The 14,058-nt window shown below is 39.6% G+C and overlaps 1 protein-coding gene across 2 annotated transcripts; it reads left to right on the plus strand.

Annotated features, from left to right (window-relative positions):
* The first annotated feature begins 249 nt into the window (after positions 1-249).
* On the plus strand, positions 250-13,767 carry caprin1a (cell cycle associated protein 1a). Of its 2 annotated transcripts, XM_073858782.1 has the most exons (19): positions 250-417; positions 1,091-1,222; positions 2,799-2,861; positions 3,062-3,148; positions 3,243-3,481; positions 3,617-3,699; positions 4,073-4,219; positions 5,871-5,920; positions 6,090-6,170; positions 6,596-6,775; positions 6,855-6,945; positions 7,473-7,534; positions 7,615-7,725; positions 7,814-7,942; positions 8,240-8,392; positions 8,452-8,680; positions 8,755-8,857; positions 9,344-9,408; positions 13,140-13,767. In XM_073858782.1, the coding sequence occupies exons 2-19, from the start codon at positions 1,091-1,093 to the stop codon at positions 13,202-13,204; spliced, it is 2,070 nt and encodes a 689-aa protein (XP_073714883.1). In that variant the 5' UTR covers positions 250-417; the 3' UTR covers positions 13,205-13,767. The 2 variants fall into 2 exon arrangements, with proteins under 2 accessions (XP_073714883.1, XP_055057335.2); XM_055201360.2 differs by lacking the exons at positions 7,814-7,942; positions 8,755-8,857; positions 9,344-9,408; positions 13,140-13,767 and having other exon boundaries at positions 8,240-8,455.
* Positions 13,768-14,058: the final 291 nt, after the last annotated feature.

Below are 14,058 nucleotides of genomic sequence, written 5' to 3' on the forward strand. Positions count from 1 at the left end.
ACATATCTCACACGAACAACAGACTGATTTTAAAAGCTGACTGTCTTTGTCTATTAAAACAGTTTATGGCAAAGATGTGTTGATTTCAATATTCACCACCATGCATTTAAATTTATTGAAATATGTCTATAATAATACGTAAACAAATAATAAGACCCTAATATATGTCTAAAATATTTCTATACAAATATTTGTCAGGCATAATTATTGCACGACCGCTGGGTTTACAAATGGTTTCAGGCGCAGACGCAGACACCTATGCGGGTCCTTCAGCGCTTCTGCATTGTTAAGACGAAACTCGCGGAGCTGCGGCTGGAGTTGCCGGGAGCGTCTGTTGTACTAAGAAATAAATAACATCTAAATTTCGAAATCAAACAGCATCATATAAACGTTTCTTTTAATACACTGAAAGTCAAGGTAAGACACCACCGGTAAAATACTCGTTTCTGCCCTGCATCCATAAAAGCGATTTCAAGCTAGCGGCTAACTCAAACAATCCGCTAACTGAGAGAATGTAACGTTACTAGCATTCGATTGAAGTTTTATACTGTGATGACGACTATTTAAATGGTTACTTGTGTTTTTTTCTGGAATCATTTGAGCAGTTCTCGATCTTTCTATTGTGGTAACTAATAGAGATGGGGCAGAAGTGAAGGGACGTCGTTCTGCTAGCCAACAGTCTGACCATCCGGCCAAAAATGAACTCCGTGTTCTCGATTTAAAAACATTAAGAGATCATGCCTCATTTGAAATATATGTGCTGCAAGGATATCGTGTTATTTCTGTCGTAGTGTTATTGAGTCGCCGGTGTCTCACAATTTATAGATTGGAAAGACTCAATTCTTCACACCAAAATTAGGACCTTTGTTAGGGTTTGTAGTCAAAATGCATACCTATCTATTTGTGGACCTATTTGACAAATACAGTGTCATTAATCATTAATTATCTTCGAATAGGATACAATAAGAAAAGTATGTTTAATATCTACATGACTCTGATTTATTTGTGTCATATTAAATTAGGCCTGAACAGTCTTTTAAATCTGTGACATCATTTGTTATATATTCTAAATGAGACTTTCTCTTTTCAGATGCCATCAGTAACAACTGGCGACAATGCTCTTCACTCCTCCAGTCCAGATTTGGTCTCTGCACCATCTGAAGCCCTAAAGCAAGTTCTTGTTGTGATTGACAAGAAAGTTCGCAACATGGAAAAGAAAAGGGTAATTTAATGTCAATGTGAAATAAAAATTATTGATTTGTCTTTAAAAACATCTTTTTACTGCAAATAACTATATAGATTTCATACATCATGATTCCTTTTGAAGGGCTCATTCAGCACCCACAAATAGGTGTTTCAGGTGGGAAGTGGTCTTCAACAATAAAATCTTATTCAGGGCTGTTTTATTCTAATACAGTCCAGGCTGTTCTTTTTTGATCAAATCAAATCCTGTCCAGATTTGTTTTCTTTGTAAATACCCTAGTTTTATTCTGGAGTAAATCACATTATGCCATTAATGATGCTTGAGTTGAATCTAAATACCCTGTGATACAGTGGGTAGTTTCTTTGCACTTCAAAAAGTCTACCATTTTTCAGATTTCTAATTCAATAGGGATGTTAAACTTAATAAATGCATGTATTTCTTTGTGTGGAATTTTATGTGCAAGTGTTTCTTACATTTTTCATCTTAATAGTTTTTGAATCTTGTACAACTGTCAAGCTTTATTTTGGGCTTTATATTCATTTCTAAATTACAGATTTTGAATGCAGACTTTTCAACTCCTCTGTATCATTTATCAGATTTTATAAATCAGTTAAACAGAATACATGACATGTGATTTTAAAGGATTAGTCCACTTTCATAAGAAAATGTCCTGATAATTTGCTCACCCTCATGTCATCCAAGATGGTTATGTCCTTCTTTCGTCAGTTGAAAAGAAATTGTTTTTTGAGGAAAACATTCAAGGATTATTCTTTATATATGGACTTCAATTGGAAGGTTTGAAGGTCCAAATTATAGTTTAAATGCAGCACTCATCAAAGCCCGAGCACTAGGATGTGCGACCTAACATATTGCGTACCGGTACTCCTGTCAAAAAGGTCACGTATAAAGTAACTTTTGTGATTTGTCTAGGCCAATATGGCTAGGAACTATACTCTCGATTATCCTGGCGTAATAATCAAAGACTTTGCTGCCGTAACATGGCTGCAGCAGGCACAATGATATTACACACTGCCTGAAAACCTGCTTTTGAAAGTTAACAAGGGGACTATTTTTGGGCGCTGCGTAATAATATTGCGGCTGCTGCAGCCATGGTATGGCAGCAAAGTCCTTGATTATAATGAGTGTATAGTTCCTAGTCATATCGGCCTAGAAAATCAGAACTTTAATTTTCCGCCGGTCTTCGTGCACGATGTAACTACAGAAGAGTCAAGTTTTAAATAGGAAAAAATATCAAAACTCTTTAGTTATTTTTGAACGAAATGCTAATGGTCTAATCAGATTCAAAGGATTATGCTAAGCTATGCTAAAAGTGGTAGCGCCAGACCCGGAGATCGGCTCAAAAAAATCGAATTTTTAAATCTAGGGGAGCTGGAAAATGAGCCTTTTTTTTTTTTAAAGTGGAGTGTCCCTTTAACACAAAAGTACAATGGAGTAAGTTAAATCTTGGTTTTATAAATGCTGTGATAAAATGCCAGATGCTGTCATGGTCTGTCATATGGACTTGGCGTGATTTAACATTTTACTCTGCTAATGTGCAGTCATTGCAATTAATATTTCCAAACTCTCTGTTAAGGGCAAGCTGAATGATTACCAGACCAGGAAAAACAATGGAGAACGCCTGAACCAGGATCAGCTGGTAATTTTCCTTTCATTTTTTCCTGCCTTTTCTTTACTCCCTTTAAATATAAAAAATAGTAATCATTATTATTATTATAAAAATGCTGTTGGTTTATCTTAAGCTTTGTTAAATCTGAAATGATTAGTGTTTAGTAAGCTGAATTATTAAGTCTCCTATTATTTTATGTATTAAATGCAATTTAATAAAAAAATTTCTAGGAGGCATTGTCCAAAGCTCAGGAAGTGGCTCACAACTTGGAGTTCGCTCGTGAGCTTCAGAAGAATTTCATGGCTTTAAATGTGGAGGTATGTTTTATCTGATGCATCACCTAACATCACTTTTCCTCGATGTCTAGCTTACGTCCGCTTATTCTAATTGAAATGTATTGCTCGTTTGTAGATCCAGAAAACTGTGAAAAAGGCGTCACGGCGGGAGCAGATGAAGAGGGAGGAGGTGGAACGTAAGCGACTGAAGGCTGTGCTTGAGGTACAGTACCTGCTGGACCAGCTTGGGGAGGAAAGCGTGAGGAGGGACTTGACTCAATGCAGTGGGGAAGCACCTGCACTTACAGAGTCGGAGCTCAATGGCTTGGACGAGTTCTACAAGCTGATTGGTCCTGAACGGGACTCTAGTGTGAGGTGAGGACACAGTGGTGCTGATGCTGAAATGTGTGATGTATGAAATTTAGCTTTTTCTGTGTTGCTGTCAAGCTCCAATTGCTAGTTCATTCAGTGTTTTTTGGGATGACTGCATCAAAGTGACTTGATTTCTAGGTTGGCAGAGCAGTTTGAGGAAACGTCTGTACATCTGTGGGAACTTTTGGAAGGAAGGGATAAAGCTGTGGCGGGAACCACATGTAAGTAACATTCAGTGATCAACTTTTCAATCAAATAAATAAGGCTGAAACCCAACAGGGCCAGTCCTTACTTGCAGCCCCTTATGATTGGTTGTTTTTCCATAGCTTTTGAAAGCTTTGCTCCGGCTAATGAGAGTCAGCAGTGCTTTGTAAAGCTGGGCAGGCACCCAATTGTGTGCACAAAACCTCTCTGTTGGTGGTTAAACTGATGGACAGGGCCTGCCTGAAGTCACGATCCTACCTCTAGCTTTGTGCAAACCAATGCTTTAATTATTTGCTGTAGTTGTTCATTGTTTTTTGGGCTGTTGATGAAAAGAGGCATTGATAGAACATCCATGTGTGTTGAATCTGATTCCCATGTGTCTCTTGACAGACAAAGCCCTTAAGGATACCTTGGACAAGATGCTGCTAAGTGGGTACTTTGATCAAGCTCAAACACATCAGAACGGAGTGTGCGAGGAGGAGACACGGACAGATGCGGTGGAATCGCCAGAGAGTGAAGACCATTCCCCTGAGCCAGGTTAAAATGAAGTTTATTGTCATTTTCCTCTGCAGGGCAGAGAGAACAACTGAATTAAATTTTTAAGGAAACCTCGATGCAACCATACAACATATAATTAAAAACATATAATCTGGTGACAATTTATTTGGTGGCACCATGTTGCAGCTCCAAAAAAATCCAGCACTCTTGTTACCAGGATACAGTGTTGTTATTATGTAACAGAACTGACAGTCATACCAAGAGAAATACACACTCTTTCATTCTTACTTTCTTTCTCTCTCACACGCACACACACACATACACGAATGTCAACACTGTTACCCTACCTTAACAACATAGTTTGACGGTAACCGAATTGACACTTGACTAATTCGGACAACAGGAAATCTTGATTTTTAGCTGCAAGACGCTTTACAGAAGATATTATATTGTCATGGCTTGTAAAACTTGTGATCCATGACAATAAGTACCAAATTATTAAAATAATTTTAAAAAATCATTTAAAAAAAGCTGAAATTGGCACCAAATGTACCTGCAGTTATATAATCACCCTGCAGTTATACATGTGCATTTTCCCAGATGAGTGTGGCTACGTGATATAATAAAATTACCGAAATATCACACATGTTCATATCGCAATGGTATGCAATAACTGAATGACTTTAATACTTCAACAAAGTAATGTGTAATCAGTTTTAGGTCGATGGAGACAGCAGCGAGACTGCTTTCAAGTGATGCTTTCTTTTCCACAAAGCAATGTAAAACATTTCTTGCTGGTTAAATAATGTTCATAATTTAAAGGTGGGGTGCACGACTTTTGAAAAACGCTTTGGAAAAGGGAGTTGGACTAGTAGAGTCTACTAATGGCGCTTTTCTATTGCATAGTACCCCACGGTTTGGTTTGGGTCACCTTACTTTTGTGAGCTTTTTCACTGGGTACAGTACTTAGTACCCAATACTTTTTTTTCAGTCGGGGTTCCAAGTGACCCAAGCTGATACTAAAAGAGGACGCAAAAACACTGTAGATCACTGATTGGTCTGAGAGAATCATGATGAACGTCATGATAAACCCAAGATTAGCTTTACGTTTGTGCTGCGCTGTCTCAAACAAACATGTTGTCATCTCTGCTTTGTTGTAAGTTCCATAACTCCCTTTTATCAGTGAAAAACATGCAAAGGTTGAGAATCAGAAACACCATACCAATTTTTTTCAGACTTTAGTTTGTGGCGGAACATTTGCGGCAGCGCAAATATAGCGACACGCCTATAATCCCTCCCACTCCGAAGTGTTACTAAACTCGATGGAAAAGCTAACCATGCCAAAGTGAAATGAGCTGACACGACCTGACCCAAACCGTGGGGTACTCTGTGATGGAAGGGGCCAAAACTGACATAATTGCCTGGGTTGCATATGTGTGGGGCGAGTCTATCAAAAGAAGGTCCAGATTCTATTGGGGTAGGAGCGTGTTTGTTTAGGTGATTTCAAATGTTAGCATTGGCTTTCAGAGATCGTGCACCCCGCCTTTAATTATATTTAATTATAATTTAAATGGTTTTTACCACCTCAAAGCATGATTGTATCGCATATCGCATTTTTCTTCTATAATTGTGCCCTGATGTGATGGATAAAAGCAAAGCAGATAGCTGAAGTTGTGCCTGTCTTTTACAGATGTGTCCGCTCAAGAATTCACAGAACCTATTGAAGTTGAAGCAACAGAGGTGCGAATTTATATTACCACCCTTACTTTGTACATGCTCACTGTGGAGTTCTACTTTTGAGGATGGCTAGATGACATTTTGACTACTAAACTCTAATGCATAATTGTGTTTTGATCTTATGTCCAAACTTGTCTTCCAATGCTCATTGCTTCCTATTTCTTGCTTTTAGTTTGTAAACCGACAGTTCATTCCAGATCCTGCTTATAGCAGTGACAAAGAACAAGGAGGAGAGTGGAACACAAGTTCTCAGGTATGATTATTTTCTGCATCTTGCGTATGACCCTGACCGTATCTGAAAGTGGTTTAGGGAGCGTGCACGCCAAGGTGTTTTCGCCTGTGTCCGGCGTATGTTTTCAATGGTTTCCAATGAAAGCGCCACGCTTTTCAAAAACACCTTTTTTCCATGGCCAGAGCTGAAAATGTTCAACTTTTATGTGAAATGCTCAGCTCATCAATGTCACTTTTCACTTAGCCATCCAATCGCAGTGTAGGACGGACAGGGCAAATACCAAAACAACCAACTGGCGCATCGTTCAACAACTGATAAACAAAACAAAAGTATCATAGCCTGGCCTGGCATTTTCAGCCAGTTCAATCGCTTTGGTGTACCTGCCCCCTTTAGAGTCATAAAAGGGCTTTTGCTTATGTCACCCCTCCACTTTTTATGCTTTGCAGGCGGTGAGTTCCCTCCAGGAGCCACAGCAGTCGTCTACAGCCGTGAGCCCGCCTCTGGTCAGCTCAGAGCCGCACACGCTAAACGCTGTCCTGCCTCCCCCCGCAGCAGACCCTGTGATCAGAAAGCAGGTGGTCCAAGACCTCATGGCTCAAATGCAGGGTACCTTCAACTTCATGCAGGTCAGAATGAAATGTCACATTGTGCTTTCGTGTTAAGCATAGAAATCATTGTTTCTAATGCAAATGTGACATAATGCAGGACTCCATGCTGGAGTTTGATGGACCACCCTTAGATCCTGCCATTGTGTCTGCACAACCTATGAAACCGGCACAGATGGGCTGTCCATCAGGTTGGTGTAACTGTATTCACACTTAAAGGAAAACATCATCATTTTGCAATATTTTACTATGTTTTTACCTCAACTTAGATGAATTAGTACATCTTTTTTCAATGCATGCACTTTTAATCTTTGTACAGCGCTTCTTGAATGTGTTAGCATTTAGCCTAGCCTCATTCATTCATATGGCTCCAAACAGAAGTTTTTGTGCCACCATACTTGTGTATCTACTCATGTAAGAGTTTTTAAATAGGGAAAACATAGAAGTGTTTGGTGGCTTCTAAATTCATCCCTGTTTGCATCCTAAGGAATGAATGGGGTTAGGCTAAATGCTAACACATTCACAACGCGCTGTACAAAGATTAAAAGTGCACGCATTGAAAAAAGATAGGTGTGTATTCATTCGTCTAAGTACAGATAAAAACATAGTAAAATATTGAAAACTGGTGGTGTTTTCCTTTAAAGGAACCTAAAAATACAGTGTCTGATTTAAACACCTTTTGAGTAAATGGACTAATCTATGTCCTGCTTCTCTTTAGCTCACACAGAATCCAGACTCCCCCAACACAACACACTTCCTGTGCAGCCAGAACCTACACAAGTAAGTTAAATTAACAACAGCAATAAGAAGTGATCTGTCAATCATAAGCATTGCTAAAATGCTTTCCATTTCCCTGCCAGGTCCCTATGGTTTCTCCTCCAAAAGAGGCTTTCTCCTCCACACCGCCCGTCTATCAGCCTCCTCATGCCTCTGACCCTCGACCGCAAACAGACGCCATTGACCCCCTCCAGGTAACCGCGTATTCCACGTTGACTTTGCAAATGCTGTGTGGACAGTTTGGCTCCGATATGTGAGTGATGTTGAATGTACGCACCCTAGGTCTCCATGCCCTTGTCGTCTGAGCAGCCCCCCTCCCCTTCCTCTCAGCCCCAGGTGTTTCAGCCTGTCTCCAAACCCCTTCACAGCGGCATCAACGTTAACGCAGCTCCATTCCAGTCCATGCAAGCGGTAGGACTCCACCTGTCTGCCATGCCCTTTCCAATTCATCCCCTCAGAGTTTGTCTCTCCATTCTGCTTCTCGTGTTGTTTGCTCATGCTGTGTAACATGATGTTTTGGGTGGAAAGGGTATATTTAAAGCGCTCTCCTACAAGCCTTGGAGCTTGTTTATGGTGCCCATTGTATTAAGCGCATTGTTACACGTATGACCGTAGCAGTAAAGTTTGAGTGAGACTGATTTTGGGGTCATGTGATGCATAAGGTCCTTGTTTGTGGAGGTCGTTTTAACATGTTTTGCCTTCTGATAGGTGTTTAATATGAATGCACCAGTTCCTCCTACCAGTGAGATGGATTCTCAGCAAATTTCCAGCCAGTACCAGAGTAGTTACGGCCAGGGTTTCAGCGCACAGGCCGCACTTCCAGCAGAGCAGCAGGAAATGCCACAGGAAACCATGCAGTCAGTAGTAGAAACTATTTTTGTTACACAACAGTATGGTAAAGAACTGTGAAGTGCTATAAGTATTTTTTATGCACTGTTCTTTTAGTAGTTGGACCTTTCCATTCTCAAGACCAAGGTATTCAATCTTCAGGAGGACACCAGTCTGCACCTCAGCAGTCGTCTGGGCAAAGCACAGGTTTTGGGCGACCAGGTCAGTCCTTTTACAGCAACAGAGCAATGCCACGTGGTGGACCCAGGAATCCAAGAGGGGCTTTGAACGGCTACCGTGGATCATCAAATGGATTTAGAGGTTAGACTCGTCTTTAAGGTAGTGTGGAAATGGCAGTTTGAATTTTGTATGTTAAAATGAATCTTTTTCCTCAGGTGGATACGACGGTTATCGCGCTCCATTCCCAAACACTCCTAACACCGGATATGGGCAGACTCAATTCAGCACTCCGCGAGATTACTCCAATAGCACCTACCAACGGGTAACTTGAAGAAAAATAATGCTGTTAAACGATTTAAAGGTGCAGTGTGTAGAATTTAGAGGCATCTAGCAGTGAGATTGTGAATCACTACCAACGGCTCAGTCCACTGTTTAACAAAACGCATAGAGAGGCTACGGTAGCTGCCACAGGACAAACATGTCGTTGTTTAAGACAAAATACAATAGTGACAAAACAAGATCTGTAGGGCAGTTTGTCTGTTTAGGGCTACTGTAGAAACATGCACAAAATGGCGACTTCCATGTAAGGGGACCCGCAGTGTATGTAGATAAAAATGTCTCATTCTAAGGTAGTAAAAACAATACAGTTCATTATGTAAGGTCTTTATACACCACTGGTAATATAGTCATGTAGATCATATTGTATTTCTGTCATTAGATCCTTCTAAAAGTTACACACTGCACCTTTAAAGTTAAGTATGAGATTGCAGAGATGTTACCGTAGTTGTAACATGCGTTTTGTTTACGGGATGGATATCAGCAGAGCTTCAAGCGAGGGGCTGTCCAGGGACCTCGAGGTATTTCTCGAGGTAATACTCAAGCCATGCCATCCTAAAAACCTTTGAGAAGACTGTTTGGCCATTCAGTTACTGAGAACGTTTTCCCCAGCCCATATTTTTACTCCTGTCAGTGGTTTCGTTTCCAGCTTATTGATTCCAGTAAGCTCGCTTTGATAGTTTTAATACACTAATGTGTTTTACAGAGACGCGTTCGGCGCTGAAACGGTCAGTGTTGTGATTTTTCAGCCGGGTCTTGTTTAAAACATAAGTATTCCTGTAAACTTGAAAGATTTTCATTAATTTATTTTTTTTATAAAATCAAATGCAAAAAGATAACTGCCACTGTCAGTCCAATCCAAGAGAGAGTTTTGATATTTTGTTGGCCCGTCCCTTTACCCCACACACGGTTCTTGCCTGTGTATTGGGCACTCTGAAGGCATTGTTTGTTCGTTTTTATGTTTCTCCCCGTTTCATTTGAAGAGTTTTCACCCCTTTGTATGCTCATGTCATTTCTTGAGAGATTGTTTCAATAAAGATGTGTTGCATTACCTGCTTGTCTGCCGCTGCTTCTTTTTGCTCTCTGTGCACGGAACTCCTCTCACCTGTCCTGTGACCCTTTGCCTCCTGAAGGGTGAGGATTGACTTCCTGTTGTCTTAAGGGGAGAGGCAGGTGATTGGTCCGCTTACCGGTCAGTTCTCTGCAGCTGTGCTGTTTGCTTTTTTTGCCTATGTAGTACATCCTGCTCTCAAATGAAATTTAAAGGATGGTTCCTCCAAATATGAAAATTCTGTCGACCTCATGGTTCCACAAATGACTGACTTCTGTGCGTGTTATCATGTACTTTTTCAACATAACCATCACAAACGTAGTTTGGAATGAATGGGAATGATGACAGAATTTTCAACTTTGGAGGAACTTTCCCCTTATTTTTTTTTATTTGGTATGAAGTCTTTATGCTTTATTCTATCCCTAAATTAATTTGCCTTGGGAAGTGGGGATATGGGAAGTGACTAAATTTCTCAGCAACTGGTGCAGTTTTATCTACCTTATTTAAAGGGATAGTTCACCCAAAAATGAAAATGTCATTAATGACTCACCCTCATGTCGTTCCGGGCTCGTAAGACCTCCGTTAATCTTGGAAACACAGTTTGGGATGTTTTGTATTTGGTCCGGGAGCTTGTTGACCCTTCGTTGGAGATCTATGTACGGTGTGCTGTCCATGTCCAGAAAGGTACTGAAAACAAACAAGTGGTCCATGTGACATCAGTGGGTCAGTTAGAATGTGTTGAAGCATCGAAAATACATTTTGGTCCAAAAATAAATAAAATTATGACTTTATTCGGCATTGTCGTCTTTTCCGCGTCTGTTGTGAAGCGCGTGCGCGGGACTGGAGTCACGTGACTGCAGTGACGCGGCTGACGTGTTATCTGGTGCACCCCAGCTGTTTTTTTTTTGTTCGTTTACAATCTGAAGGAGACGCACACTGTAAGTTTGAAAAAATATATAATTTTGAAACATGTCTGAGGATAACACGTCATCAGCATCACTGCAGTCACGTGACTTTGGTCTCGCGCGTGCGCTTCACAGCAGATGCGGAGGAGAGGACAATGCTGAATAAAGTCGTTATTTTTGGACCAAAACGTATTTTCGATGCTTCAGCAGATTCTTTTTGACCCACTGATGTCACATGGACTACTTTGATGATGTTTTTATTGCCTTTCTGAACATGGAGAGTGTACTGTATGTAGGTTTTCGGTGAGGGGTCAACAAGCTCTCGGACTGGGTCTAGGGCATCTTGGGCTGTGTTCAGAAGATGGGCGGAGGTCTTGTGAGTTTGGAACGTCTTGAGGTTGAGTCATTAAAGGGACACTTCACCCATTTGCATTAAGCTTTGTATAGTTAGAACCCCAGTCATGTTTTTGAATAGTCATGCATCATTTCCTCAGGTGCCGCTGAGACAGGAGAAATACAGATTTCAGTGTTGCACTTCCTTCTTTCAATGATGTAAAAAAGTCCAATATCTTTGTTGAGGGGGTGAGACTACAAACACCCCTTTTCTCGGTCAAATAAGCACCAAATTCGAAATGTATGTTACATTTCGACTACAAATATGACACACTTTCAATAAAGATGAATGTTTCTACGGGTGAAATGCTCCTTTAATTACACTATTTTCATTTTTGGGTGAATTATCCCTTTAATGAAACTGACTTGCATGATGAACATTAACAGCCATTTCAAGAAATATACACTGCAAAAACGGATGTGTTAAAAACAACTCAATCAGTGTTACTAATGGAACAACACATTTTGTGTTACTTTTACATTTTATTTTAACTAAAAATGACGTGTTTAATAGTGTAACACAAAAACGTGTAGGAAATTAACAAACATTAATTTAAAGTATACTAAATTTAGCCCCATCCTAAAAAAATATATAAAAGAACAGGATCATCAAAATCCCTGGATGGCCAAAACACTTCATTTTTGAAAAGTAAATATCTTTCATGTAACTAAACCTTGAAGAGAATTTTGTTGAGCTGTCTTTTCCTACTAAGATTCCTTAACCCCTTCAGACCTGATTTTTCAGGTGTTTAATCAGCGTGACTTATTTTGATTGGTTGATCAGCATTTTTATTGGTTTTTTGAACCACAAGGCATGTGATGTCCATTCCAGTGTACCCAGGGTCTGAGGGGTTAATGCTATTCCAGGTTATTAAATTATATTTGCATTTGTGCATTTGGCATATGCTTTACTCCAAAGCAACAAATGTTTATTTGGTGATCAAACCCTTGCTCTTTGCATTACTAGTGCAATGCTCTTCCAATTAAGCTACAGGACCACTGTATTTACTGTGCTTTTTTAATTGTATAAGTCACTTCACTTTTTTCAGCTATTGAAGGAAAACTCCACCGTTTTTGATATTTTACTATGTTTTTACCTCAACTTCCATGAATTAATACATACCTATCTTTTTTCAATGCGTTCCCTTTTAATCTTTGTACAGCGCTTCTTGAATGTGTTAGCATTTAGCCTAGCCCCATTCATTCCTATGGTTCCAAACAAACGTTTTATTTTGTGCCACCATACTTACACGTGTAACTACTCATGTAACAGTCTTTAAATAGGGAAAACATGGAAGTGTTTGGTGCCTTCTAAATTCATCCCTGTTTGAAGCCATAGGAATGAAGGGTGCTGGGCTAAATGCTAACACATTCACAACGCGCTGTACAAAGATTAAAAGTGCATGCATTGAAAAAAAGGGTGTGTATTCTTTCGCCTAAGTTGAGGTAAGAACATAGTAAAATATTGACAAACTGGTGTTTTCCTTTAAGTATAGCAAAATTGTTGCATCATAAATAATCTGTGTCCAGAAGTGAGACTTTCGAACTTTGGATATCCTCTAATGCAGTGGTTTTCAAACATTTTATGACATTTTATAAAATACATGAATTTATCATAAATTCTGTGTAATTAAACCTCTGAAAAATAAGGCTAGTGACCAACATCACTACATTGTGTAATTTAATGTTTTGTTTAATTCAATATATTAATTCAAGTTTTAGAGTGTTTTATGTCATACATTTTCTTTGTGGGCCACAAATGGATGCACCGTACTGCTCTAATAAAACCATTGGTGTGCTTTACATTATTTGTAGTCTGCATTTGTGCAGATTTATACAGTGCATAAAGAAAAATAAAATAAAAACATCATAAAATGGGACTCTTTTAATCCGTATTGATGTGTTTGGGTTTCAGGACGAGGTGGATCTTATCGCTCCAGCAGAGGAATGGGTCCCGTGGCTACACAACAGACAAGCTAAACCCCGTACATAAGCCATTATCAGCCCTCTCTCACCCGTCGGGACTCCTAAACAAATCGTGACACTCCAGACCATGTAGTTAGCTGTGAACATGCGTAGCAAGTAAGGACACAATCAATAGTTTTGGAAAAAAGGATCTATCGTTGAGACTCTAGCACTTCAGCACTGTATTTGCTCAGAAATGCTCTTTCTCTCAAGCATATGCTATTGCACAGCCTTCAAACATTTTGAGACAGAACACGTGCCTTTGATTATGGGTGTGTGGATCTTAATTGAACCTGGTAGGAAAACGACTCGGAACGTGTAGCTGGGAACGGCCACTAGATTTTGAATGTGAAGTACACCACATACCAAAGGCACTTTGATTTTGGCCAAACGAACTGTTAAGTTAATGTGAAGAATTAACTTGTATGTACTGTATTGTATTGTGATTTTTTCTTTTTTGGCTCAGCCAAATGGTTTACAGGAAATGTATTGTGCTGTATGTGGCTGAATGACTGCTTCATTAATTACTGGTTATTAATGTTAATGCTAACGAATGATAATAAATGATTTTTAAACAAAACACAGTTTCAAGGAGGGGAAATGTGCGCAGGAATTGTCTGTGCTATGATACAAATGCACATGTAAACCTAGCCCAATATGTATTACATATGGTACTGTAAGTGAGTTAAATCACAACTAGCTATTTTTTATACGGGTTTAGTACAGCACTAACTCTAAAAAAGGTGCTAAATAGCACTTAAAGTCTGTTATCCTAGGGAACCATTTTAGTGCTGTTATAGCACCTATACATTATAAACGGGATGCCTCCTGCTGACTACGCTAAAAAATCTTAGATCCTAAGAACCTTT

This window comes from Misgurnus anguillicaudatus, chromosome 21 (assembly GCF_027580225.2).
Source record: "Misgurnus anguillicaudatus chromosome 21, ASM2758022v2, whole genome shotgun sequence".
NCBI classification, from domain to species: Eukaryota; Metazoa; Chordata; class Actinopteri; order Cypriniformes; family Cobitidae; genus Misgurnus; species Misgurnus anguillicaudatus.

What these genes read in the sequence shown, in the direction of transcription:
- caprin1a (XM_073858782.1), top strand. Translation starts at nt 1,091, where the DNA reads ATGCCATCAGTAACAACTGGCGACAATGCTCTTCACTCCTCCAGTCCA. An exon ending in ACAGATGGGCTGTCCATCAG is followed by an intron (nt 6,946 to 7,472) that starts GTTGGTGTAACT and finishes GCTTCTCTTTAG; the next exon opens with CTCACACAGAATCCAGACTC. An exon ending in CATTCCAGTCCATGCAAGCG is followed by an intron (nt 7,943 to 8,239) that starts GTAGGACTCCAC and finishes GCCTTCTGATAG; the next exon opens with GTGTTTAATATGAATGCACC.